Raw genomic sequence first — 24,946 nt, forward strand, 5'->3', positions numbered from 1 at the left:
CACATGCTGACTGGCTTGGGCGGCGGCATGCCTGGTAATGCTCTGGACGATCGGGGCTTAATGACGGGGTTGTGATGCCGGTTACAAACGCAATGTTTGTTCCAGCCGTCACCTCTGGCGGTGGAGACAATGTGCTCCTTACTGCACGTATAGCATAGCGGAAGCTTGTGCTCGTTGGTCCAAAACGTGTAATGCTGGTCCCTGCTCTGTGCAAGGGTAGTAAGTCCGGATGGAGACCGACAAATTGCCTCAAAATGAAGGATTAGGCAACGTAAGCCCTTTGGTCATAAAGATACGAGGAGGTTGGATAAATTGACATTGATCGAAGCTACCTGACCATAATTTGTACACTCGCTGAAACCATCTCGCTAAAAAAGTCGTTTCCCCATTAAATCTGATGCGCTGGTTCACAATGTGGTACCAGACGATCGAACCACGACTCACTGGTCAAGCCATGGGTTGCAAGAATCTCTCCTTCAACAGCTCGTCAGCTCCTGGGCGCTTTGTGTGGTCAGCCTCAAATGTCTTGGCTAAGAAGCCCTTGGCCTCCTCGCTGGCTGCTTCCGGAATAGACGGTGTTTCGTTATTGCTGCCAACTGCGAATAGAGTCTGAAGTGTTGTCATGCTGGGAAATGGTCGGCTTCCGGTAAACATCTCCACTATCAGACAGCCGACTGACCAAATGTCAGACTTCAGGCTTTGGCCTGATTGTCTGACCACCTCTGGCGCCATCCAGAAAACACTTCCTTGGAGTGATGTTCGTGTACCTGGCGTGGCGTTCATGCCATTGAAGTTGGTCTTCTTGGACACACCAAAATCCGAGATCTTAACTGCACCTCTGTTATCCACAAGAATATTGGCGCCCTTGATATCGCGATGTATGATGTTCCGCGAATGTAAGTACGACAATCCTTCTAAGATCTGTCGCGTAAAATTCCGTACCAGGGGCTCCTGGAAAGTGTTGTATTGCTTAAGCATCCCAGCGATTGACCCACCAGGTACATACTCGAGGAAAATGTTCAAATGATCTTCGTCCGAGGAGGTGCCCAGATATTGTACGATGTGGGGGTGATGCAAGCCTTGCAAGAGGTCGATCTCTTGCTTGAGCGCGGTGATCATGACATTCTTCTTCTTGTCACCCTCTGTACCTTTGGTGACGTTGGGTAGCTCCACCTGCTTGACAGCCATAAGCTCGCCAGTGACGGCATGGAGCGCCAGGTAAACACTGCCAAAGGAACCTTCGCCAATGAGGTCACCCTTCATCCAATTACCCTTCTCGAAACTGTTGCCTGCAAGGAAGGAATTGAGGGCGACATCCTCCTCTTCACCATCTTCGGCGACCATCATCGATAGACGCCGGTTCATGTCCCCTGCACCACTCGGACTACCGGAATCCATGAAGCTGATTCTGGGCGCATCACTTTGAGTAGCAGAGTCCGACCCGCTGTCAAAAGAGACGTACGACTTCCTGTTGGGCTCACTTGGCGACTCTTCTTGCAATGGCTGCAACGATGATGAAGCGATCGAGTCTCTGAAGGTAGCACTATTGAGTCCAAAACGACTGGACACTGATAGGGGCCTTGATTGGGACGTTTTGGCCAGCTGTCCGCTAGAAGCCAGCCATGCATCGGCGGCACTGGCGAGATTTGGCAGACTGGGGACCGGTGGTGCATCCCTCAAACTTGAAGCCATGCTCACGTTGCTCACCACACTCAACCGGCTAGCGGCACGACTCATGCGCTGACTTCTTCGAACCGACAGGCGCATGGTCTTTTCAATGTCTTCTCTCTGATGCTTGGGGAAGTAGGATGTCAGCTCCTGAGCGATCATCTCACTGGGTGGACGAGCACCGAAGAAAGAGCGTAGCTTGCTGTTTTGGGCTAGTGGGCGTAGATGCTGGGCTTCCTGTCGCTCAAACTCGTCGGCGGTGGCCATAACGTTACGATTGCGATCTGTAGTGGTAACTGGCGACATTGGCACGGCTTGGATCTGGTGCCACGATTCGCCAGTCAATTTCTGCAATTTGATCTGGTTCCGCATGTTGTTTGTGCTCAGCGCATTAGAGTGGAGAACTTGGGATTCGTCAGCCGCAAGTCTAGCAGCTTTTTCGAGCTCTTCCATATCAGGAGGCCCATCGTTGATCTTCCGCAGTATGAGCCGATTCCGTTCTGAGCGGCCAGGATCGTTGCAGATCTGCATCAGTTCATTATCGGATACCCTACGACAGCTCGTAGCTTTCGGCTCTAGACCATTGAGCACGTAAAAGCAGTAGTTGCGGAAATGTGCCTCGTTCAAAGTTGGCACTTTGCGGAGAACCGTTGAGGTCACATCATCGGCGTGCTTGCAGAATTTGATGTTGACCACCTTCGTCTGGCCGCCATTGTGGATGATCTTGATCACTGGTGTGTTTGATGGCAGGCCGCCAGGGGTCAGACCGTCTATACTGGAGTTCTGACGGAGATGGTGGCTTCTTGAATTGGTCGCGAGTTGGGGCGTCTCGGGCCGTCGACCAGATGACGAGTTGGCAGAGTTAGGCTGGCTGAAGTAATTAGCATTCGGGTCTCGTCTGCCACTTTCCATGGGGCTGGCAGCATAACGATGGGCGCGGAGACCAGCGCTATGGACATCGGCCAAAGGTGAACTGGGTCGGGATCCGGTCTTGAAGCCAGTGCCTGCAGAGTTGAAATGCTGCAGTGCCGATGGGTCGAGTTGGCGAGAGAATCGCTTGGCAGATCCCGCCTGTGATCGAGAGGCATGTGTTCGAGGGGAGTCGGAAGCCGACGGTGGAACGCCGTAGTTTTCGAGAGCTGCCAGCGAGTCGCGGTTTCTCTTTGTGCGCAGTAGGGTCGCCTTGTTTCGTAGCTGCTTGATGGCAACATTGATGCGAACCCTGTCACCGATCTTTTTTATGCCCAGTTCAGCCAGGATCTTCTGATCGAATTCCAGCAAAGTCTCGCCTGTGACATTATTGCTCTCAAAGAGTTGCTCGTATTGCCCACATCTTATCGAGTGTAGCCAGTCCACTACTGTCTTCTCATCCCAGTTGCGGATCGAATCTAGACCGTCTGACGCGTCGGAGAATTCGGAATCAGTGGGAGAGGTGAACAGGCCATCTTGTACTGTGGCAGAGGATGAGGCTTGGGTGCCGGTGGAGGATTTGGACGAAAAGTTGCGGCTGGTCATGGACGGCGTGGCCATCGTGTGAGCTGCGACAGGTTTGGCGGAGAGTAAAGCCATGACCGCCGGTAGGAGCTAGGATAATATGCGATGCGCGTGCTGTTAACAGGTTTCTGCTGAGACGAGCATTGTCTGTGCCGGCCCTGCAGAAGAGACGACAAAGGGATCACGGCTATCGTTTTCACGACCCGAGACACTGCCACCCGCTGGCGTTGCCGGGCGTTTTTGGATGGCTACCAGTCTGTATTGACAGCTCGGCCGCTGTCTGATGGCGGAGATGTCGCGGGAATCGCAATAAGGAGGGAAGAAGTATTGACGGCACCTGTTTACGCCTGGGCCCCTTGATCAGCCGATTTTTGGCGGCCACACTTGCAAGGAGGATAAGGTAGCGAACACGTTGCTGACGATGAACCGCGGCCGACAGGGATGGTGAAACGGATGGGAGGGAAGAGTGCGCAACTTGGGAAGCAGTGAAACGCGCAAGACCTCCTGGTGAGCCCTTGCCCCACGCTGAGTGGCTGCGGTTCGCGCCGACTTAGGCCAATCATAGGGGCCGCGCCCCTGGAAGTTGACCCACCTTTTTGCCTTGTCGTCGTCCGCCCGCTGCTGGTCTTTCTATGGCGATCTAAACTTACACGGGATTTCACTCTGACACAAGGCTACCCTGAGTCAGGACTACCGACCGTCTCCACGTCATCCCACCTATCGAGGTGTACTTCGCGCCATTCAAGCGAGGCTCAGATAGGCGAGTTTCATCCATCAGCAGTGAGAATACACCGCCTCAACTCCTCAATGTCCAAACGCTCACGCGAGGCGTCTTTCTCGCCCTCAGCAGACTCGCATTCGACGTCAACCCCAGAAGACGACGAGCACGAGACCCTGCGGCCTGTCAAGATAAGTGCAATGACAGACTTTGAAGCACACAGCCTATCCGCAATGCAATGCAGTCTGCCGCCGCATCGTCAAGCCCTGGATTTTCCTTCCATTAAAGCTTTCGAGCTCCACTACATCAAGGACCACAGCAACAGGTGCTCATCGTGTGACAAGAATTTCCCGTCCGCTCATTTCCTGTCTCTCCACATTGACGAGAGCCATAACTCGTTGCGCGCTGAAATGCAGGCCAAAGGTGAGAAGACATACGCATGCTTTGTCGAAGACTGCGAAAAGAAGTGCTCTACCCCGCAGAAGCGACGTCTACATCTGGTAGACAAGCATCTCTTTCCCAAATCATACAACTTCCGAGTCGTCAACCAGGGTATTGACAAACGAACCTCGATGTTAACCGAGAACAAGCCTCATCGCAGACGAGTGTCGACAGCAGACGCTCCCGCTGACAGAGTGACTCGTCACCGTCGTGCTTCAAGCCAGTTGCTGGAGAACACTACCAAAGATGGAACAGCACAGAGCGCATCACCGGCAGGAGGTTCTCAGATTAGGACCTCGCCCCCTTTGTCTTTGCAGAGTGCCGGTGGTGAGATGGATGGTCTGGCGAATTCTATGTCTTCCCTGAAATTCGTTCCAAACAGTGTTCGGAAACAAGCCGCAAAGAAGAACGGCGCATAGTACCAAGATGTCCCAGCTCCGATACTGATTTCCATCGCTCATGCTACGGTTTGCGTGCTCGCAGTGGCGACTGTGAGAGATGTACGACGGATTATACGAAGGCAATCTAGGGGCGAGTATCGTCGAGATGCTGACTCCAAACAATACATCCGAGCCATGATTACTTCAGCTTTTCGGTAATGAAGGCGCCGTTTCTCCAAGTCTCGCCCTTCTATTGGCCGATAGACCATGAGGCTCAAAGGGCTGGGGTAGTCTCCATTGTTGGGGTCACTTTTTGGGACTGCGGGGAAACGCCCATGCTTCTATTCAAGAGTAGTTCCCCGCCGTCGTTGTGGAAAGATTTCCAATTTACATCTCCGGCAGCGCACTCAGGGTTCTCCGACCATGGCAACAGTTTCTGTCCACGCCCTCAACGCTGGAAGCCTCACGATCCCGGAGAAATTCTTCGTGGTTCCGTCCGATCCAGATGTCAAATTCACGGTGCCCTCCTTGTCCTTCCTCGTACAACACACAACCGGCTCCAAGACCACTCGCCTGGTCTTCGACCTCGGCATCCGCCGCGATACGAGCCTCTACCCCGACGTTCTCCAGGCACACATCAAAAGCCGGGAACCTATCACCACCCAGCCTGATGTGACTGCCTCTCTCGCCGAGGGTGGTCTCAAACCCGACGACATTGACTATGTGATCCTGAGCCACGTCCACTACGACCATGTTGGCTATCCTCCTGATGTGAGTCCATTCGGTCCGGCTCCCACAAAGCTCGTCAGTTCTATCGCTTGCAAGGAATCGCGACTTTGCCGTGCGATGTCCGGAGCCCGGTCCAAAACCTCCCCCCCACCCCCCGTCGTAGTTCCTCCAGACCAACTGACCTAACCCTCCCCAGTTTCCAACCTCCCACTTCCTGATCGGTCCCGGCGCCGCCGCCCTCCTCTCTGGCAACACCACCCTCAACATCGGCTCCCACAGCCACTTCGAGCCCGACCTCCTCCCCTCCGACCGCACCACCGAACTCCCTTCCCCCACCACCTCCTCTTCCTCCACATCGACCCACAAATGGACACCCCTCCCCCCCTTCGCCCACGCCATCGACTTCTTCAACGACGCCAGCCTCTTCATCGTCAACGCCCCCGGCCACCTCCCCGGCCACATCAACCTCCTCTGCCGCGTATCCCCCGACAAATACGTCTATCTCGCCGGCGACGCCTGCCACGACGTGCGCCTCTTCACCGCGGAGCGCGAGATCGCCACGTGGATCGACGGGGACGGGAGACAGTGCTGCATCCACGCGGATCGGGAGCAGACCAAGGAGACGTTGCGGGTGATGCGCGACGCGGTGGAGAAAGGCGTGGAGGTGGGGGGAAGTGGAGAAGGGCGAAAGGGCGAGGTGGAGGTCGTGTTTGCGCATGATTGGGCTTGGGAGCGGGAGGCGAGGGAGAGGGGGGGGTTCTGGCCTGGACGGTTATAGCGGAAAGGCCCCCTCCTTCTCAAGGATATGAGGTGGAGTTGATGTGTGGCATGGGAGACCACTGGTTGTCGATTTGAGAGTACTGCGTTCCAGTTCCAGGAGACGAGAAGTAAGATCTACCCAGGCACGATGAGGTAGATTCACACTAGCAAACCATGTGGCGAACACGAACAGGTTGGGACGGCCGTGGCGCTAGAGTTACATTTCTTGGTCTGACAGTACCACATCAAGAACAATATGAGAGAAATTTATGCACTTGATTTCAGGGAGTATTGGAAGCCCTAGCTAAGCAGTCGTAGTCTGATATACCCCATTCCATGCTTTTCCATCCCGTGCAAGCATACACTGCGAGGTCTAAGCACAGAGGCTCTTCCTCGAGCCCATAGTGACCGCCACCACAGCTCGAGCGCCCATGCATGTGCTTGCTGCTAACTTCTCGTAAAGATCATGCCTCCCAAACAAAATGATTCGCCAGCTGTCAGTCACACCCAGCGATGCTTGCCGGCGGCTTTTCCCTAAATCAATGCTGGATGAATCGAAACCCTTGCACACTCAACGTTGACATCGTCATCCTCTCCGTCTAGAAATAGCCTCACACGGCCCAGCCAATGAAAGGTTCCCAGCCACAAGCACCAGTATCAGCTGCCGTTGATGCCCACCCCAAGATCACCTTCTAACAGCTCAGCATAGATCTCCAGCGCGCCCCCGATCATGTCCACAATAGCCCAACTGGTGTTCCCCTTGAACGTCTTGCTCCATGTTCGGACAACGCTCACGCTCAGTCTCTTCAATCTGTCAGGATCGTTGAGCAATTCCTGCGCCTTGTCTTGAGAAGTGGTCTTGACATCGATTGAATCACCGTTGACCGTCAACGAAGGAGGCTTCTTGTCGTCGCTGTGAGAGGATGTCGTGTCCTTGTCGAGGGCCGGCGTGAAAGACGCGGTTGGTCTGGGAGCACCAGTGAGTGTTTCATGAGGCTCAGACTCTTCCAGAAGCGATCGGACCCAGAGAAGGAGCTTACGCTCATGATCAGACAGCGGCGGACCGCCTTCATGTGTGATTCGAGCAAGGGCGGCAAGCCATTTGCTGAGCAGAAAGGCGCACTCTAAACTGCAAATGCTATGCTGGATTGACCAGAAGAACGTCTGCGTCTTGGCGACGAAATCAATGCCTAGCCTGACTGGTATGGAAAGGGCGTGGGCTGAATGAAGGAGTGCTGGAGTGAGGCGATGGTCGCGTTTGATATCCGGGGTGTTCCTCAATGCATGCGCAATCTGCATCGATTCACGGGTTTCGAGGTGCCGTAGGGGACCCATGTGTGTATGCAGGCGGATATACGCAAGGCCCAGCAGAGCAGTCGAAGTGAAAGCCACAGGGCCGTTAGGGTTCTGAGGATCGAGGCTAGACTCGGGTGCTCGCTTCCAACCCTGCTTCCAGGCCGAGAGCGCACGTTCGAGAACAGTAATGTCTTCTGATCTCAGCATACTGCCCGCCGCGCCCGGCCAGTTCATACTTAGCTGGCGGGCGAAGAAGATCTGTTGTATAAGAGCGTGCACCAGGACGTAGTTGCCCAGCGGCGACACGGGATAACCAGGATTATGCACCGGCTTAGAGAACAGTCGCGCAAAAGCCACTTGAAACGGTAGGGCTGGCGCGGCATTTGCAGCGTGCAGGTCCCGCCATTGCTCGGCGGTCTGCGCCTTCCATTCGTTTGCCGGGTCGGGAAGGTCAAGCTTTATCTCAGAGTTGAGTATCAGAGGTGGAATATCCCAAGTTATGGAATGCAGGTTGAAGAAGCAGTAGACTATGAGCTTCGTTCGCTTGTCGCCTTCGATCCGAATCCATCGCTCCCAAGTCAAGTCGGAGGGGGTGGGAGGCTCCTCGGCACTGGAAAGACCTGAGTCGCGGACTAGTCGGGCGAGAGTCGACTGGAAGGCCAAGGCCTCTTTTAGAAGCTCTTGATGCCGCTCCCAGGTGGCAAATGCTGTCAACAGCAGAAGTGCTTGTATCGAGTCCATGTATTCCTTGGAGTCCGTGGATACAGCTTCTTCCGGAGGTTGAAACTGGAAAGGGCTGCCAGAGTGACTAGAGCTGGCCAAGCCTCCAGCAGGTGACTGTACGAGGCTGCCAGTACGAGGTCTAGTCCAAGATTGTGGCTGGGCAGACCCATCCCGCCGCCTAATTTGTTCGGTGACTACTGCTTTAGCGGCATAAAACAATTCGATACCACGACTGTTCTCAAACCGATACTGTGCTCCAACAGCAGCCAAGGCTAGTACTAGCTCTGGAGCACTGGCAGCGACAGACAGCGTCGGTACATGGATGAAAGGGAGATGCTCGTGGAAGCCGTTGATATAGCCCGCGAGATAGCGGGATAATGAGTGGCGAGAAGGCGGAATAAAGCCTAACGACGGTCAGCAACTGACGGGTCAGGGGGTCGGATAACTGGAGGCCGCCGTACCCTTGGGCATGACACTGTCAAAAGCAGCGAGTTTATTGGCGAAGACTTGTCGATCACTATCTGAGACATCCCAAGTGATCGGTCTGTTCCTCACAGAGTTCTCTTCCAGAACGCTTCGTGGTGGATCGGCTGGCCGCGCATCGGGAGTCCTTGACTCTGGCTGTAGAGAGGGGAGACGTGATCCGAACCTCGAAAAGGTGCTAACTTCTTCTCGCGGAGGCGCCAAGCCTGGGTCAATGTTTGGGTCGACATTTGGCTGCATTGAACGGGGAATGCCGAGATTCTCGGTCTTGAGTTCGGGTGATAGTGTGTCAGCCTGGTCACCGAAGATATTGGTGTGCCAGTCAGAGGATAGACCGACGCTGTCAAGGAAGTGGGTGAAGTCCTGCATTGGGTCACCTATATCAGGAGTCTCGAAAAGATTGGCGCTCCCGTAGCCTTCCGTCAAGATACGGGGTTGATACTGATCGGTAGTTGAAGCCTCGGACACACCTGGCAACATGGATTGCATTGGTTCCTGGGTCACTTGTGGCATACCTGACATCTCATAACCCTGGGCACCCGATGCGACGTGGCTAGCGGCATGGGACAGTAGATTCAGGTCGTAGCCCCAGGATGGGTCGAGCGAGGGTGCGCCTAGCATGGCAGCTTGTTGTGAGGGCATGTTGTCTATGGAGACAACGCCATTGTGAGATGCCATCAGCTGGGGATCAAGCATATCCATCATGGCGCGACCTTCATTGGCAGCAGGCGGCGAGGTGAGAGGGTGATTTTGGACGGGCGAGATGTCCATTGGGTCGGCACCGTTCTGGACTGATCCATCTGAGGACATGAGACGGTTATCGCCAGGTCTGCCGTGCGAGGCATTATGGGCTTGCGAGTTTGTAATGTGTCTATGGTGACCCTTTCTGCTCGAATGCTTCTCCTCTTCGCCGGGATGTACGAGGCGCTCATGCCGAACAAGCAGGTCGCTGCGCGCAAAAGTCTTGCCGCAAAGGTCGCAAACGAAAGGCTTCTCCTTGGTATGTGTGCGAATGTGCCGTTGCAAATGCTCCTGTTTATGATCAGCAACGAGTCGTGGATAGTTGGAGTAGGGCCGGTCGAGTGCCGAGGGTTGATGGCTGAAGCTATGCGAAAGGTGAACTCACGAGTCGCGCGAAGAGGCGCTGGCAATGAGGGCATGGCAAAGTTTTGGACTTGTTGCCCTGTTGCTTGCGCTTTGCGCGGGTGGGTGTTGCGTCCATGGCGCGCAATACTGCTCTCCAGTTGAGGCAGCGATCGAATCTGTGGAGATGTCGAGTTGAGAGAGGAGAGATGCGGGGTTGTAAATCAGAGGGCTGGCGGCTGGCCGACGGCCTTTTCGGTCATTCAAGCTAATTTGCCGAAAAAATGCCAAGGGGATCACGTGCTGCTTACCTATGCCTCTTCCATGTTAGCCAGCTCAAGCGTCGGCCAGCTGCAGTGTGAGCGAGACTACCGGCAGCCAGCCAGGGTTCTGTGGGTGCTCATCTGTTGCCCGTCTTACCTGTTCAGCCTTGCATTGAGATCCAGGCGACATGACTTTTCGGCGATACCACTGGGCGGGGGAATGTCGTTAGAAGTGCGCTCAGTAACGGCGGCGCCCTGCCAGCCAGGCGGGCGACATTCGTAGCGGGCGTTCCTGTCCATGGCTGCCCGGAGATGTATACTCCGTATGGCCTGCGGCAGGAGCCGCGTGAGTTTCGTCGACGAGCGCGCGCCTGTCGATCGATCTGGAGCTCGTTTTCCATGGTAGAGCACCACGCAAAGCGGTTATTGCTGAGCTCAAGGTTAAGAGCTGGTGAGGAGGAATTGGAGGTCGAGGGCGGTGAGCGTCTTTTATCCTTCTTCCCCTCGAACCCCATCTGCAACCTGTTTGGGACGATGGCTGCAACTCCAAAAATAAGCCCAGAGGGACCCCGGGGCTGGACCTGCTTGTGCGGAGACACCACGGTTCGGGGATCCGAGTAGCAGCTGGGATATGGTAGGCATGATGTATTTGATGCTACTCAATGCCGACGCGTTCCTGCCGAGGACCACCGACATCACTTCCTCGTACTTACTACTGTTTGCACTACAATGGCGACCAAACTCCAGCTGCCAGAGTCCAATGCCACTGTGCGCGTCCGGCTCATAGACACAACTACATTGATGACTATCAGGTCTGAATCATTCGTCAAGCCTGTGCAGAAAGGCCACGAACTGATCAACGTCACTGATGTCGCTTTCTTGATCGAACACGAACCCTCAGGCAAGAAAATATTGTTTGACCTGGGCTGTAGGAAGGACTACTGGAATCTGCCTGCTGTTATCCAGAAACGGCTCGGCGATGTTATACCGAGCCTGAGAGTCGACAAGGACGTCAGTGAGATACTGCAAGAGAAGGGTGTGCCACCTGACTCAATATGTAAGCCCGGGCCATGATACCAGCTGCCGTTATCTCATTGCCTTCTCCTGTTAGTCACTCGAGACTCGCCTCCAATTCACTCATTCACCCATACCTAATCTTGACCTCATTTATCTACCTGACTTGCAGCGAATCTGACCCATACTATCTACAGCCGCCATCATCTGGTCCCACTATCATTGGGATCATACCGGCAACGTCGCACAATATCCCCCGTCAACCGAGCTCGTTGTTGGCCCCGGCTTCAAGGCCAATGACTCCCTCCTTCCCGGCTATCCAGCACATACCAAATCCCCCGTCTCCGAAAGCGACTTCGCCAACCGCACTCTGACCGAGATCACCTTTCCTTCCAATGGCCTCCGCATAGGCGACCTTCCAGCCCACGACTTCTTCGGTGACGGCAGCCTCTACCTGCTCGACACGCCAGGACACTGCGTCGGCCACATGTGCGCCCTCGCCCGCACCACCCCTTCTCCTGCCCACTCCTTCGTGTTCCTCGGCGGCGACATCTGCCACTTCCCAGGCGACTACCGGCCCACGCCTGCCTACCCTCTCCCGGACCCCATTCCGTCAGGCGTGCTCGACTCATCGCCCCACTTCCCCATTCCCTGCCCGTGCGCCCTCTTCACCGCACACCACCCACGCGAGTCCGATGAGAACAAAGCCCAAGAGACCCCATGGTACGAGGTCACCGACCATCCACGTGCGGCATACATCGACGTGCCGACCGCGAGGCAAAGCGTGCGGCGAATGCAGACTTTCGACGAGAGCGAGGACGTGCTGGTGTGCATTGCGCACGACGCGGCTATTTTGGACATACTCCCCAAGTTCAACAAGGAAGGTCTAGAAGGTGAGGGCCTAAACGAATGGAAGGACAAGGGATGGAAAGAGAAGTGCCATTGGCGGTGGCTGAACGAGCTGCCCAGGGGCGGAAAGCAGGGGAGGAAGCTGGTGGTGGAGGGCTTCTGGCGAGAGGGAGAGCCGTGGGATCGGAAAAGGGCATTGGAGGAGGGCAGGAGTGAGAAGTTGTAGCCGGGCAGCGGGAGTTGAAATCAGCAAAGACGGCATGCTGGTTCGAATGAGGGTGGAAGAGTGCATGCAATGGGAGGCTGCTTCCGCTTCTTCAACCGACTGGTCAGACTCTCCTGCTAGATCTACAATCTGGATGCTCAAAAGGACCTGTCCGAAATGCTATTATACGTATTGAGGATGTTACGACAGCGGCTCGTTGCGTGGCGTCACCGAGACTGCGACTTTGATGCCATGTCTCGCTCGTCACACGTGCTGCAGGTCCCAGAGCTCTTCAAGTACAGTCTTTGAACCGAACTTAGATTTTGGAAGTGGGCAGCGCTCATAGACAGCGCGCGCTATGACAGGCGTTGGCTATCAACCTTCCCTGACTTATGTTACATGCTGTACACCTATCTCGAGCTTCTGGGCTCGAGGACGCTTCACATCCGTCCCGTTACGCGGTTTCTAGTCTACAATCTTGCCGTAGAATGGGACACCTAGTTGTTGAAGAAGCAATCGGGCGTCCTTGTCGGTGTCCGCACTCGTGTGGATCGTGATGTGCATACCCTAACATTGAAAGTCAGCATCCCGTCATTTCTTTCTGCAAGTAGATCTTCGCTCACCGGTATCATCTTGGGTGGGTACGCGTCGTAGTTTGTCTCTACCTCCGGAAACGCCGCGACCGTCTCCGGCTCCAGCCCAAACGTCAAGTTGCCAGAACTGTCGCCCGTCGTAGCTCTCACACCCCTCCAATCCTTGATTCTCGGTAGCACGACCGTGATCACCTTGCTGAGGAAATGGTACATATCTTCACCCTCCAGATCCACCGTCAAGGAGATGGGCTTGCCAGCGATGAGGGACCATTGAGACACCGACTTCTTGGCACGATGGACTTCCACTCGCTTGTTCGTGATCGACTGCAGCAGCAGACCAGCGGCGTGGAGCGGAGGTGAGCCTTTGGACGCGGCATCTCTTATGAAGGCGTGCACCGTAACACGTTTTAGCTGAGGAATGTTGTTAAATGTAATTGGTTTGCGTAGCAGGCGCAGGACGTCTCCTCCTCTAGGTCCGCGCACTGGACGGTTCTTGAAGTAAGGGCTCTCGCCAATCCACGGCCTCAGTCGCGGACCTTTGGCCGGAGCTCGAAATCCAGGAGGCGTGTGTTGATAGCACATAGTCATGAAGTCCGGGGCGATGATGGAATGATAGGTCTGCTCCAACCGTGGATTGGAGAATGGCCCAGGGACGAACTCGCGGGAGGACGGGTCATGGGGTGGCGGCGGTTGATGTGGGTGCAAAGGTCCGCGATAGTACCGAGGTGAACGGTATTGGTATCTAGAAGAGTGAGCTGCGACTGTGTAGCTTGGGAAACGCGGACATACCTGCTGGGAGGGAGCTGGTATTTTCTGTTTTTGGCATTCTTGACTGGGTCGTAGGAGGATGCGTCGACCGGTGAGGAGCCTCTGACTAGAGATGGATTCTCCTCCATACCATCTATCGAACTCGATGGGGACTGCGTCGATAGGAGCCGTCGAGGAGATTTGGAGCACTGCGAACAGATTGAGTGGCCATTGATGCTGCGCCAGCTCCGCGACAGGCGGACAGCCAGTGGTGAACCTGCCATCCACGCGACTTGTGGATACGAAAATGAAATAAAGCGACCCCTTAAGAAGTGGGCATGAGCTGCCAACTCCAAGCTCGACTGCATATAGAACTGGTAAGAAATCTGGTCCGTAGAAAGTTCAACAAGGCTGAGATCCAGCCTTGCGGGATCTCGCATGCTCCGCTTCAGATACAGTGAATCGATGAGTCCAACTCGGAGGCTTGCCGCTCCACTCACGCCCAACCCGCGTGCTGGCGACCTACTTCTTTCTTCTCTTCGCGCACTCGCACGCCTTCAGTCTTCCGCTTCGTATACCACCTACCTGCCTACCTACGTCGCTTCTGCCCGCTGGTCGCGAGATCTAACCAAACTTCCGTCCTTCACTCTACCCACCGCGGCTCTCGGCTTCTTTAGTCGAGACCATCCACTTCCACCGATGGAGCACGGCCTTCTGCTCTGGTCAACGCCCGCCCGACACTCATCTTGACCAGTATTGGAGGTCGGGATGACCGTGTCGCATTCTCATAATTCAAAATGGAAGAGCACGTCAAGAAGACGTCCCAGTAAGGCATTTTGCGCAACATAACCGAGTCTCATGCTGACCCATGTCCAGGAAAGTAGATCGCGCGGAACGTGATCTCGCTGCACTGACGCAGTCCAAAGACCTTGTATACACAAGTCTTGAACCAACGCTCGCAAAGTGAGTCTATTGAGGTCTATGCGACATGTGCTGATTAGCCAAGGTTTCGCGATGTATCGCTGGATCTGTTCTTTCAGGATATCAAAGTTGCGACATCCAAGGACGTTGAGACCCGCCTGTGGGCTGGTCACGTCAAAGTGAATGTGTCCTTCAGGACCTATCTCGCTTCCCTTCGTCGAGAGGAGAACCGCAAGAAGACTGTAGAACGTCGCAAGGCCGAAAAGATGTACCTTGATTTCATCAAGTCCTCGCAGCGTTTCTACCGCGGCTTTATCCAGCGAATCTGCTCTCATTTCGGGAATCTCGGCGAAATCTACAGCATCGCCAGCAAGATGCACCTCGACATCACCTCCGTCGACGCACCAATCGAAGCCAGCGCTGATCAAAAACGCCAACTTGTGCGCTCATGCCACACTGCCCTCATACAGTGTGGCGACCTGTCGCGCTACCGAGAAATTGAGCTCAATCAAAAGGAGCGCAACTGGGGCCCCGCAAAAGGCTACTATGAGTGCGCCGCCGAGCTCGATCCGACATCTGGTCGTTCGTTCAATCAGTTGTCTGTCATGGCCCTCGCCGACGGCGATCACTTCCGAGCCCTGTTCTACCTCTATCGATGCTTGGCCATGCCTGCGAGCTTTGAAAACGCCCCAGGTAATTTACTCACGGAAGTAAAGAAGCTTCGCAACAAAAGTCTTTCTCCTGCCAGTCTCGAGACGAAGCTTGGAGACAGCGAGATTCCATTTCTTAAGTTCCATGGTCAATGCTATGCAAGCAATGGCTTTCCCAGTTCTGAGGCAGAAGAAGTTGGTTTACTATCCAGATTGTCTCAGGTCGTGACTTCTCAGCCCTGCAACGCCTCATTGAGAAAGCTGTGCCTGATCAATATAGCGGCTAGCAAGCATGCGAGAGAATGTGCTCGAAACCCTCCCTTGCTGAAGGAAACAATAACCCCTGAACAGTACGCCGAAACTTGGAGGCTGCTCCAGTCTCTGAATCTCTCCACGTTCACCACCTTTTTGCGCCTGTTCTCGGATCAGCTCAAGCCCATCGCTTTGGAGGTTGGCCGTCTTCCTGGGCCATCGGAAAGCATTGCTAGGCTAACGCCTGTCTGCCGGCGCCTACTTCCCTGTCTGCGCCTTTACAGTGGTTGGTTACTGGCTGACCTTCCTTTGCTGCTTACATATGAGGCTTCCGGCACCGATGTTGGTCTCAAAGCCTTCTGGCCGGCGTATGCGGATGCATTGAGCTATCTGTCCGAACTCTTCCCAGTCAGCACCTTCTTGAACATCCCATACCTTCTCGAGGAAGAACAAGACACCTTGCACTTCAACCCTTTCGAGGATGTTACTCGGAAGTTCCTTCATATGAATGACCAAGGAGTTTTGAAGCCGTACCGTGGCCAGTGCAATGCGCCGCTCGTCCCTGACGCGCAGAGACCGGATACGGAGATGCTTTTCAGGATCAAAGGTCTGCTCAAGGTGGGTATTCATCTAGTCAAAAATCAGGTGAGTAATTTGGCACCTCATCGAACGCCACTAATATAATCTTTAGCTTGAGTTCGGTCCAAGCCAGGTCCCTCTTATCTTCAAGGATAACCAATTCGAGTACCAGTCGTCTCCAGAAGCTCTCAATACTTCCTCGGATGGCCTTGGTGCTGATACAGCTGGCGCTCAAGTGTATGCGAACGATGCTTTACTTTCGCCCATCAGTAGAGTCGGTCATACAGACCCCGAAAACATCGAGAATATGGTTGATGACCTGGTGGGACCTGAGCCAGCCAGTACTCGCGGGCGACCAGACTCTCGCATGAATAGCTCGGGTATCCTGGACGGATCCAGCAAAGAGAGCTCTAGACCCACCTCTGGCATCCTCACTGCCTCAGACCTCGTGCGCCAGATTTCTCAGGGTTCACCTGCCGGAAATTTCAGCACTCCTGTGCACCAGAGCAGCCACCGGGCGTCTTTCGGGCTTTACCAGACCCCATTCGCGCCAATGCCAGGTGAGTTTGGCAGCTCCGTGACCGGTTCCCGGCCTGGTACTGCACACCAAACAACATCGCCGCGCGTTGGCCACTTTGGGTCTAGCGCCAGCTTCCAGGACGACATCACCAAGCGACAGAAAGCAATTGAGGCGCGGTCTTCGCCCATCATGTCTCTGGAACCTTCAGGAGTTTCAAGTACGCCTACTGGATTTTATACGTTTGCTCAGGATCGCTCTCGAGCATCGCTGCAGCAAGATCAGTGGCCATCGCCCCTCTCTGCCTCAGCTGCCGCCTCTGACTTTGTCGTCAGGAAGGCGCACAGCCCGTCCAAATTTGGAGCTATTGGGGATTCGAGGCCAAAGATGGCAAAGGCACCGAGGAGTGGGCAGCCAGGCTAGGGACGATGAAGAGAAGTAGATTGGTAGGCTCTATCTATCAACTGCACCCTGTGTCACAATTTGAGTGTCTGCTCTATGGCGCAAGGCTATTCACCAGCCCTGCTGATTCTATAGTGTCGTGGAGGACACCGTTGGGGGGTATCATGTCGTATCGTCACACATGCCTGCCGCTTGCCGAAAGGTCTTTTTGTTGAAACAAGACCATGCACTTTTGGACCCTCAAAAACGCCGAGATGATGCTTATCATGGGGGCGGTCCATTCCTTCACCCTGCTGCTAGGAATGTGTTGGTTGATCAGGCGCCGTAGGTCTGTTTGGGGTATGGGTACCTGGAAGTGGATGATCAGCCTGGAATCGGTGACGCTGGGGGATGTATCTGGGAGGTGGGGAGAGCGATAGTGAAGTGCGAGAATGGGAGAGAACGGGCGAATTGGTCTGCGACAGCGTCCATAGGAGGAATCCTGTACTCAAACCGCATCGCACTGCGGTGTGCGAACGACCTGACAAACGAAAAGGGATAGAGCAGCACATACGAGGGTCCCAATTCCTTCAAGCCCAGCCTGGCCAACCAGTGGCCTTGGGCAATGCTCTCCTCGAGGCTCTTGCCCTCCACAATACCGGCGCAGAAGCCTCCCGCAAACGCATCACCAGCGCCGTTCGTATCCACAATGTCTTTCCCGTCAATCGCCGCCACGGGATACTCCTGGACCTGCGCCTCCTTGCCATCCTCTTTGACGGCCACGATGGTCGGATCCGTCCCCTGCGTGATGATGACGACACGGGGTCGCTTCGCATTGACTTTTTCCGTCCCAGCCAGCGCCTTGGCCGCCTCGGGGATGTTGTCCTTGACGCTCTCGAAGCCGTTGTTCTCCGCCCAGGTGGTGGCCTCGTTCTCGTTGCCGAAGACGTAGTCGCAGTACGGCAGTATTTCGGAGAGCGGGTCCTTGAAGAATTGCGGGATGAAGCCGGCGGACAGCGAGAGCATGAAGGTCTTGTTGGTCTCGGCGGCGTGCGTGGCGAGGGCCATGGCCGCGGGTGGGCACACCGTGAGGTGGTAGCCGCCAACATAGTAGACTGGGGTGGAGGTGACGAGGGACCAGATGGAGGGTTGCTGTAGATGGGTGAGTTTGTAGTTGTTGGCGGCCGCGAGGTGCGTCAGCATCGTCCGGTGGTGGTCGGTGATCACGACACCGCATTTGCCGGTAGGGGCGCTGTCGACGTGGTATTCGACGTGCAGGCCTGTCGAGTGTTAGTCTTAGAGACATCGGAAGATGAGCTGGACGTGTTGGTGAAGACAGCCAGGAAGCAGCAGGCAGTGAAATCGTATTCGGTTTTAGTCAGGGACGTACCTTGTTCTGCGCATTTCTCGCGCAGCAACTTGCTGTATTCGTCATCACCAACAGAACCAATGTACCACACCGAGTCCGGTCCAAGCATATACTGGGCCCCACGGGCAGTATTCTGGGCTGCGCCACCAGGGATCAGCTTGGCATTGCGGTTCTTGATCAAGTCGTCGTAAAGTCCCATCTTCTCGGGCTCTTTCTCAGCGTCGACCAACAACGTATCGTCGAGTTTGAGTCCATATTCCTCAAGCATCGCTTGATCACTTTGTTTCGAGTTAGGGACAGCTATAAGAAAGTGGAGAGAGGAGGATGTACCCTTGACCCTGGATGTCGAGGAGAGGGTTCTCCAGACAGAGTAGCTTGAAAGATTTGCCGGCCATCTTGGGTGCTATTCTCGTTGGGTTTTTTGAAGTTTGATGCTTTGTTGCTGTAGTGGAATGAAAAAAGACCAGGTCAGTAAGATGTTTGGCGGTCTTGACCCGGAAAAGAAATCTTTACAATGTCGGCATGTCTGATGGAGGGGCATTGGAGAACGTCAAATTGTGGGGCCGCAATAGGGACTTTTCGTGCTGGATGCACTCCGAGTTCCCATTCTATTCCGACGACGCTGCAGTCCAGCACCTCACCCACCATCTACATCGGCCACCCAGGGATCATTGCCTACCTCAAGTCACGCACGTCTTATCAAGTTCTTCTCGACATCATACGACCCTCGCCGGAAACCGTACAAAGTCTACGCCTCAAGTGCTAAAGACCTCTCTCGAGCTCTAGGTCCCTGCCACATCAACGGCTACCAACCTAGACTCTCCGCGATGGCTTCGAATCCAGCCGCCGAGCTTGCTTCCACCATTCAAGCCGCCCACATCGTACGCAATCCGTCGCCAACGCATGATGTAAATCCCTCCACTGCCGCCTCAGACCTGGTCCCGGCCGACGTCCACTCTCCCGATCTATCAGACGCCGAAGACGATGCCTCCACTATTCCAAGCGACATTGTCCGCCCTACGCCGCGCTCACGCCAGAAGGCTTTCCCGCCTCTCCCTGACATGCGCTTCGAGCAGTCCTACCTCGCGTCCATAGAAAACGCCGAGACCAAAACACAAGTAGCCATCATTACGATACGCGATCAAATATTGCTGCCACTGCTCCAAGGCACATTGTGGAACTTTGTGCTCTTTGGATGGCGACATTGGAACCGGGGTGCAAAGTTCCAGGGCGAGAGCATTGGCGCGAAGGTACGGAAGTGGTGGTGGGGTGTGAATAATTGGAAGGTGCCGAAGCTGAAGAATGGGAAAGCCGAGTTCGCCAAAGGCGCAGAGGACTTTTACGTCGACCGCTTTGGTACCTCCCTTGGCGACTGAGGGTGTTGGAGCAGAGGGTCATCTCATAAAAATGACCATGATTGAAAACGATTGAAAGGCCGGCGCGACGAGTGGTACAGACTACAACATGGCCGTCCAATCAGTAAGCGGAAACTCGAAGGAGGCATATGGTCCGATCCCACTACCACCGAAAATGACTCCCTTTCCTAGAGACGCTTGCTCTCCCTGCTCGACATCCGATATCGTCCGCCATTACTTCGGTCAAGGTTCGATTCAAAGACAAGCGTGACGGAAGTCTAGCAGCTAATTCAACAAAAGATCTGCCACCAAGGATTTAAGCATGCGAACAAGGTGGGATACCTCGATGGCAACCACCTGCCATGGCTTCACCTGGTGCCCGCCTACATCCTCCGATAACTGGCAGATGGATTGGTCATGTCATAGCTGAGAGCAGATATGGTGGGCTACATTGTCCTGGGATTGAATTGCGCAGCATGCTGCGGTGGTCGACTAGCGTTACTACGGTGGTCTTGATCAAACTGTCATCCCTGTCTACCGGGTTGAAGGTAAAAATAGCCCACTGATGGCGTGCTGGGTAGTTTGAAGAGCCCCTCAAGGGCACTTTGTCGATACTATCAACACTAGATGCCACATTGACGAAGGCCTCGTCAAAGCGTAAATCAATTTCACGTTGAAATGCAAGTCAGAACAGAAGCTTGCCACGAGGAAACCCAAACAATCTCCTGCGTGCTCTTCATTATTCTGCCACTGTCATATACAACATAGCAAGTGCTTTCGTGTCTAAGGACTCAGTCTGTAGTGCTACAGAGCGGCAAGGTTGAAGCAGCTCCCCCCTCCCGCGAAGCCGTCTATAGCCATCGCTTCGTTTCATGTCCTTTTACACGACATATTATCGTCATACGATTCGGGATCCTGTTTGACAGTCCCACCACTGCTTGCCTGCGTCTTGATGGACGCTGGCCAGATCCCGCTGCTTTCAAGACACGTCCATAGCATGTGGTTGCGGCTGATACTGTTGCTGATGTTGGGGGGCATCGGACACAGCTTTTGGGGTGCTGGTCAACAGGTCGGGCAAGCCGGTCGCAGGGGCATGGGGTCTCGTTGTATCGCTGGTAAGTTCCGAAGGCTGAAATGGACGTGGCTGCTGTGGCTGCGGCTGTGGCAGTCCATTGACCCGTGCGCCCTCAGACTGATGGCCAGGAATTGAGGTACTCTGCGTTTGTCGCATGCCGCTCGTGTTCTGTTCGTCGTTTGCCTGTGGATCCAGCGCCAGCTCCTGAGCGGGTAGCTGCTCGAGATGCTGTTGCGGATCAGCCGGAATCTGGACGGACTGCTCTCGAACTTGCTCGTTCTCAGCAATACTCGGCCCTTCCGCTCGGGTTTCCTGCCCTCCGAATCCATTTACCATCGGCATCTCAACACCCACATTAGAAGTAGTCCCCAATGGCGTCCTTGCACGACTACTTGGTGGGACCGGCGTTTTCCGTGGTCTATATCGCAGTTGCACCACCAAGCTTTTCTGCATGTCACCTTCATCGACGCTCACTTCATCCTCGCCAATGTCATCATCTCCACTCATCTCGCCTTCGGATTCCTCGTCATCGACTTCATCCTCGTCGCCGCTCCACTCTTCGCCTTCGCTCTGTTGTTCGTCGCTATCGGTATCCATGTCATCGCCGTTGGTGGTCCGCTCGGGAACTTTGTTAGACCTCTGTGCTGGCCGAGCGGCCCTATGCGGTCGGCCTGTTGGTGCGGAAGCGGGCATGCCGTCCTCGCTCTCCTCTCCTTCTGGTTCACCAATTCCGGAGTTGTAGTCGTGTTCCTTCCTCTGATCGGCTGACAAACTCTCACCATACATACCACCAACACGCGATTTCACCTGCCGCCCACTGGCAGTTACAACAGGCCCTGCGTCGATGGGTGAAGCATTGCGCGTAGACCGTCGTGTTCCGTCGGAGATAAATTCATCTTCTTCGTCGAAAGTGTATCTAGCACGTTTGCCACGAGTGCGACCTTCGTAGAGAGAAAAGCCAGGGGCAGGTCGCGCCCAGGCGGCTTTCCGCTGCTGTCGATAGTCGCGACGCTTGCGTTTCTGCATGTGTTAGCAACTTCCGCGAGAAGGTCCGAAGCATGTTTACCTCATCACCCTGCTCGAAGCGGGGGATCGCGGCTCTGAGTTTGTCTGCGTTCATCCTAGCATTTGACGTGCCCTCCTCGGCGAATTTGTCTGCAAGCGAGGCAACATCCTCAATAGAACCCGCCACACTGAACCACGTATTGGTCTTGGATGTCTTACCGTCGTTCTCGCGGTAGACTCGGAAGTGCGAATCTTCTTGACCCTCGATCAGCCAGAAACGGCGGCGGTAGGAGTCTGTGAACCAGGGTTGGACGCTCCGAGGTTGGTTCTTGTCATCGTCCCGACGGGTTTGTTTGTAGGATTCTTTCAGTATCGCTTGCACACCTTCGGACTGGTTGAGGGACCACAGGACGAGGGCGCGTAAGAGATTGAGCTTGAGAGTTTGTCAGACAAATATATGCTGCACAGTTGTAGGAACACTCACCCGCTCTTCCGCGGTCATATTGTGGAAAGACTTGTTGCCGCGCAAAGGGTTTTCTTCCTTCCAGACAGCAGGCCATTGGGCTTTGTTCGTGGAGATTGCATCTTCGAGCGCTCTGTTGTAGTGTCCTCTCCTGTAATGTAGTCAGCGATTGATAACAGGTCTCCAGCGTGAAGTTGCCTACTCGACATCCTTCTTTCTGTTCAAGACCAGACCTAGTAACGCGCATAGATATTTCTCGACGCTCTCATCAGGTAGTTCTCCGGCAACACCCCGCTCGATATCCTGTGGTCCGTAATGCGGTAGCGACTTAGGAAACGCGTCGCCAAAGCGGCTCCTGAACATGACAAGGAATGCAATCGTCTCATTGTCGATCAAGGTGTATTCGTGAGGGGGGGACGGTGCGCGACGAGGAGGCTCAGGAGTGGTCTCTTTGGTCTTGGGTGCCGGTTTGAAATACCGGTCGAGTCCTGTCGGCTTCGACATCTTCAATTCCATAGCCTCGTCATCGGTGCTGGGCGCCGATGACAAGGATGAAGAGTCAGAGTCAGCCATTTGGTGGGTGTGGAAGGCAAGTTGAGACTTGGATGGAAGGAGCGCTTGCACAAGAAGGGCCGCAGCAGTGCTGGAGGTTGGCAAGCGATTATGATTGGAGCTAAAACTGTATAACTTGGCATGGACCGCGATTTGACGCGTAGTTGGACTCTCGAACGCGCTTTCTACTGCCTTGCGCCGGTCGTTCCAGCTGCCTCTGTGCAGGGCCAGCGACCATGAACCGCCAGAGCACCCTTCTCCATGCACCATCATGTAAACCTTGTGCAAATTTCACGTACGCATTCCAACTGTTGGTCGCTGAGCACTGCGTGCCGATTGGAGAAAGCTGCGACTTAGAATATGCCAAGCCCAAGGGAACTAGTTCTCCCTCTGGCGAATTCCACCAAATCCCCCGCTAACATTTGGCCTGTGCAACTCTGGAAGATCGATCTTGAAAATCGTCATTTTCTGTCCATCTTGCGCTGCACTGAACGCTAATCTCGATATCTTGTAGCTTCGAGCGGGCTGCAGGGGCACCAGGGGCCTGAAAAGTTAAAGGCGAGCCCCCTGGACTCACAGCAAGGGCCGGCAATATTGACAGCTGTGCTCCCGGAACTCACAGCAGATAATACCCAAATGCTTCTGCTGTGAATCCAGGGAGCCAACTCCTAATTTTCGTTGATCACCGGCAGAGAGATCTGTCAGTACTCAGACACGAAACCTCAGTGAAAGTATTAATGCGGGACACCCGCATATCAACGGTGTGTGCGCAATGATGTGCTAGCGTTCTGCTGCAATATTCTGTGGCGAGGGTGTTTCCGGTTGTAAATAGGCACCAGACACATAGCTATTACAGGGTCGGAACGCAGACGCTGTTCTGGATATCAAATCCGTCAGACAGCTGGACCACCCATACCATTGCATATTGCTTTGTAACGTGGGTTTCGAGTTTGTTGTCTCAAACGCTGATGGTCTGGAACGCATGGCGAAGCCCCAGACGAGTGCAGATCTTCGCAGCGCAACACTCTCCACGTCCACGAACCATGCTCGTAACGTCAAAATTGGTGCTTGACGACTTCACAAGGAATTTGGTGCCCGGAATGGGAGGCGTTGAGCTCTAGATGCTTCGGTCGAGCTCAGGATCTCATGTACTTACTAGGGACCGCGCTGGACCGGCGACAGTCCTATCACTCTCACTGCAACCTACTGCATAAGTGTATTGATTTTGGAAAGTGACCTCGAACGGGCGAGGGATTGACATGGTACGAAATAAAGGATGCAACAAAGTGAAGTCCAAGCAAGGCTAAACTGCAGCCTGAACGGTCTTGGCGCTGCCGCAACGCCAAGACTTTCCCACAACTTTGCAAAAATAGTCGTGCTGCGTTCCAACACCACGACTTCAGCCGACTCCCACCTTCCCACAACTTCTTGAATTCTTGTTTGGCTCTATCGCACAATGGGTAGAGTCATCCGGAATCAGCGTAAGGGCCGCGGCTCCATCTTCAGTATGCCTCCCACCAGCCTGTCGACTCCAATAACATTCGCTAACAATGAACAGCGGCCAACACCCGCCTGAACAAGGCTCCTGCAAAGTTCAGACAACTCGACTTCTCCGAACGACATGGCTACGTTCGCGGTGTAGTCAAGGAAATCATCCACGACCCCGGCCGTGGCGCTCCTCTCGCGAAGGTCAGCTTCCGAAGCCCATACAAGTTCAAGGACCGAAATGAGGTCTTCATTGCCAACGAGGGCATGTACACTGGCCAATTCATCTACGCCGGCAAGAATGCGAACCTGACAGTCGGCAACGTCCTGCCTCTTGGTGCCGTCCCGGAAGGTACCGTTGTCACCAACGTTGAAGAGAAGACTGGAGACCGTGGTGCGCTCGGCAGAACATCTGGCAACTATGTCACCGTCATTGGCCACAACCCCGACGAGGGCAAGACTCGCGTCAAGCTGCCTTCCGGTGCTAAGAAGGTCGTTCTCAGCTCTGCTCGTGGTATGATTGGCATTGTTGCTGGTGGCGGCCGTACAGACAAGCCAATGCTCAGTATGTCTTAATCCATTCAAGATATGCGAATAACGCTAACAATCCAACAGAGGCTTCGAGAGCAAAGCACAAGTTTGCGGTCAAGCGCAACTCCTGGCCCAAGACTCGTGGTGTTGCTATGAACCCTGTCGATCATCCTCACGGTGGTGGTAACCACCAGCATATCGGTAAAGCTTCTACCATCTCAAGATACGCTGCCCAAGGTCAAAAGGCTGGTCTCATTGCTGCTCGCAGAACTGGTCTGCTCCGTGGTACCCAGAAGACGAAGGACTGAGAGGTTTCATGAAAGAAGGAAGTCATTGTGCGCATTGACGATCAGGGCGAGAGAGGTT

General features: G+C 54.6%; 11 protein-coding genes across 11 annotated transcripts; 6 read left to right on the forward strand and 5 right to left on the reverse strand.

Annotated features, from left to right (window-relative positions):
* Positions 1 to 447: 447 nt before the first annotated feature.
* Positions 448 to 3,237, reverse strand: HMPREF1541_04960 (uncharacterized protein; the record flags this gene model as incomplete). The annotated part of the gene is made up of 1 exon (XM_008719302.1): positions 448 to 3,237. The coding sequence occupies one exon, from the start codon at positions 3,235 to 3,237 to the stop codon at positions 448 to 450; it is 2,790 nt and encodes a 929-aa protein (XP_008717524.1).
* A 732-nt stretch (positions 3,238 to 3,969) lies between these two features.
* HMPREF1541_04961 (uncharacterized protein) lies at positions 3,970 to 4,740 on the forward strand (the record flags this gene model as incomplete). The annotated part of the gene is made up of 1 exon (XM_008719303.1): positions 3,970 to 4,740. The coding sequence occupies one exon, from the start codon at positions 3,970 to 3,972 to the stop codon at positions 4,738 to 4,740; it is 771 nt and encodes a 256-aa protein (XP_008717525.1).
* A 384-nt stretch (positions 4,741 to 5,124) lies between these two features.
* Positions 5,125 to 6,208, forward strand: HMPREF1541_04962 (uncharacterized protein; the record flags this gene model as incomplete). Its single annotated transcript, XM_008719304.1, has 3 exons — positions 5,125 to 5,472; positions 5,627 to 6,094; positions 6,134 to 6,208. The coding sequence occupies 3 exons, from the start codon at positions 5,125 to 5,127 to the stop codon at positions 6,206 to 6,208; spliced, it is 891 nt and encodes a 296-aa protein (XP_008717526.1).
* A 638-nt stretch (positions 6,209 to 6,846) lies between these two features.
* On the reverse strand, positions 6,847 to 9,913 carry HMPREF1541_04963 (uncharacterized protein; the record flags this gene model as incomplete). Its single annotated transcript, XM_008719305.1, has 3 exons — positions 6,847 to 8,612; positions 8,670 to 9,723; positions 9,818 to 9,913. The coding sequence occupies 3 exons, from the start codon at positions 9,911 to 9,913 to the stop codon at positions 6,847 to 6,849; spliced, it is 2,916 nt and encodes a 971-aa protein (XP_008717527.1).
* An 853-nt stretch (positions 9,914 to 10,766) lies between these two features.
* HMPREF1541_04964 (uncharacterized protein) lies at positions 10,767 to 12,126 on the forward strand (the record flags this gene model as incomplete). Its single annotated transcript, XM_008719306.1, has 2 exons — positions 10,767 to 11,094; positions 11,249 to 12,126. The coding sequence occupies 2 exons, from the start codon at positions 10,767 to 10,769 to the stop codon at positions 12,124 to 12,126; spliced, it is 1,206 nt and encodes a 401-aa protein (XP_008717528.1).
* Positions 12,127 to 12,570: 444 nt separating this feature from the next.
* On the reverse strand, positions 12,571 to 13,594 carry HMPREF1541_04965 (uncharacterized protein; the record flags this gene model as incomplete). Its single annotated transcript, XM_008719307.1, has 3 exons — positions 12,571 to 12,672; positions 12,729 to 13,440; positions 13,488 to 13,594. 3 exons carry the CDS (start codon positions 13,592 to 13,594, stop codon positions 12,571 to 12,573), a joined length of 921 nt encoding a protein of 306 aa, XP_008717529.1.
* Positions 13,595 to 14,242: 648 nt separating this feature from the next.
* HMPREF1541_04966 (uncharacterized protein) lies at positions 14,243 to 16,787 on the forward strand (the record flags this gene model as incomplete). The annotated part of the gene is made up of 4 exons (XM_008719308.1): positions 14,243 to 14,271; positions 14,322 to 14,408; positions 14,452 to 15,913; positions 15,960 to 16,787. 4 exons carry the CDS (start codon positions 14,243 to 14,245, stop codon positions 16,785 to 16,787), a joined length of 2,406 nt encoding a protein of 801 aa, XP_008717530.1.
* Positions 16,788 to 17,129: 342 nt separating this feature from the next.
* Positions 17,130 to 18,509, reverse strand: HMPREF1541_04967 (uncharacterized protein; the record flags this gene model as incomplete). Its single annotated transcript, XM_008719309.1, has 3 exons — positions 17,130 to 18,025; positions 18,136 to 18,392; positions 18,445 to 18,509. 3 exons carry the CDS (start codon positions 18,507 to 18,509, stop codon positions 17,130 to 17,132), a joined length of 1,218 nt encoding a protein of 405 aa, XP_008717531.1.
* Positions 18,510 to 18,941: 432 nt separating this feature from the next.
* On the forward strand, positions 18,942 to 19,490 carry HMPREF1541_04968 (uncharacterized protein; the record flags this gene model as incomplete). The annotated part of the gene is made up of 1 exon (XM_008719310.1): positions 18,942 to 19,490. The coding sequence occupies one exon, from the start codon at positions 18,942 to 18,944 to the stop codon at positions 19,488 to 19,490; it is 549 nt and encodes a 182-aa protein (XP_008717532.1).
* A 958-nt stretch (positions 19,491 to 20,448) lies between these two features.
* Positions 20,449 to 22,585, reverse strand: HMPREF1541_04969 (uncharacterized protein; the record flags this gene model as incomplete). Its single annotated transcript, XM_008719311.1, has 4 exons — positions 20,449 to 21,564; positions 21,611 to 21,982; positions 22,034 to 22,163; positions 22,215 to 22,585. 4 exons carry the CDS (start codon positions 22,583 to 22,585, stop codon positions 20,449 to 20,451), a joined length of 1,989 nt encoding a protein of 662 aa, XP_008717533.1.
* A 1,435-nt stretch (positions 22,586 to 24,020) lies between these two features.
* On the forward strand, positions 24,021 to 24,888 carry HMPREF1541_04970 (60S ribosomal protein L2; the record flags this gene model as incomplete). Its single annotated transcript, XM_008719312.1, has 3 exons — positions 24,021 to 24,069; positions 24,123 to 24,614; positions 24,665 to 24,888. 3 exons carry the CDS (start codon positions 24,021 to 24,023, stop codon positions 24,886 to 24,888), a joined length of 765 nt encoding a protein of 254 aa, XP_008717534.1.
* Between the last annotated feature and the right edge of the window lie 58 nt (positions 24,889 to 24,946).

The sequence above is a fragment of the Cyphellophora europaea genome (assembly GCF_000365145.1).
Source record: "Cyphellophora europaea CBS 101466 unplaced genomic scaffold supercont1.4, whole genome shotgun sequence".
NCBI classification, from domain to species: domain Eukaryota; kingdom Fungi; phylum Ascomycota; class Eurotiomycetes; order Chaetothyriales; family Cyphellophoraceae; genus Cyphellophora; species Cyphellophora europaea.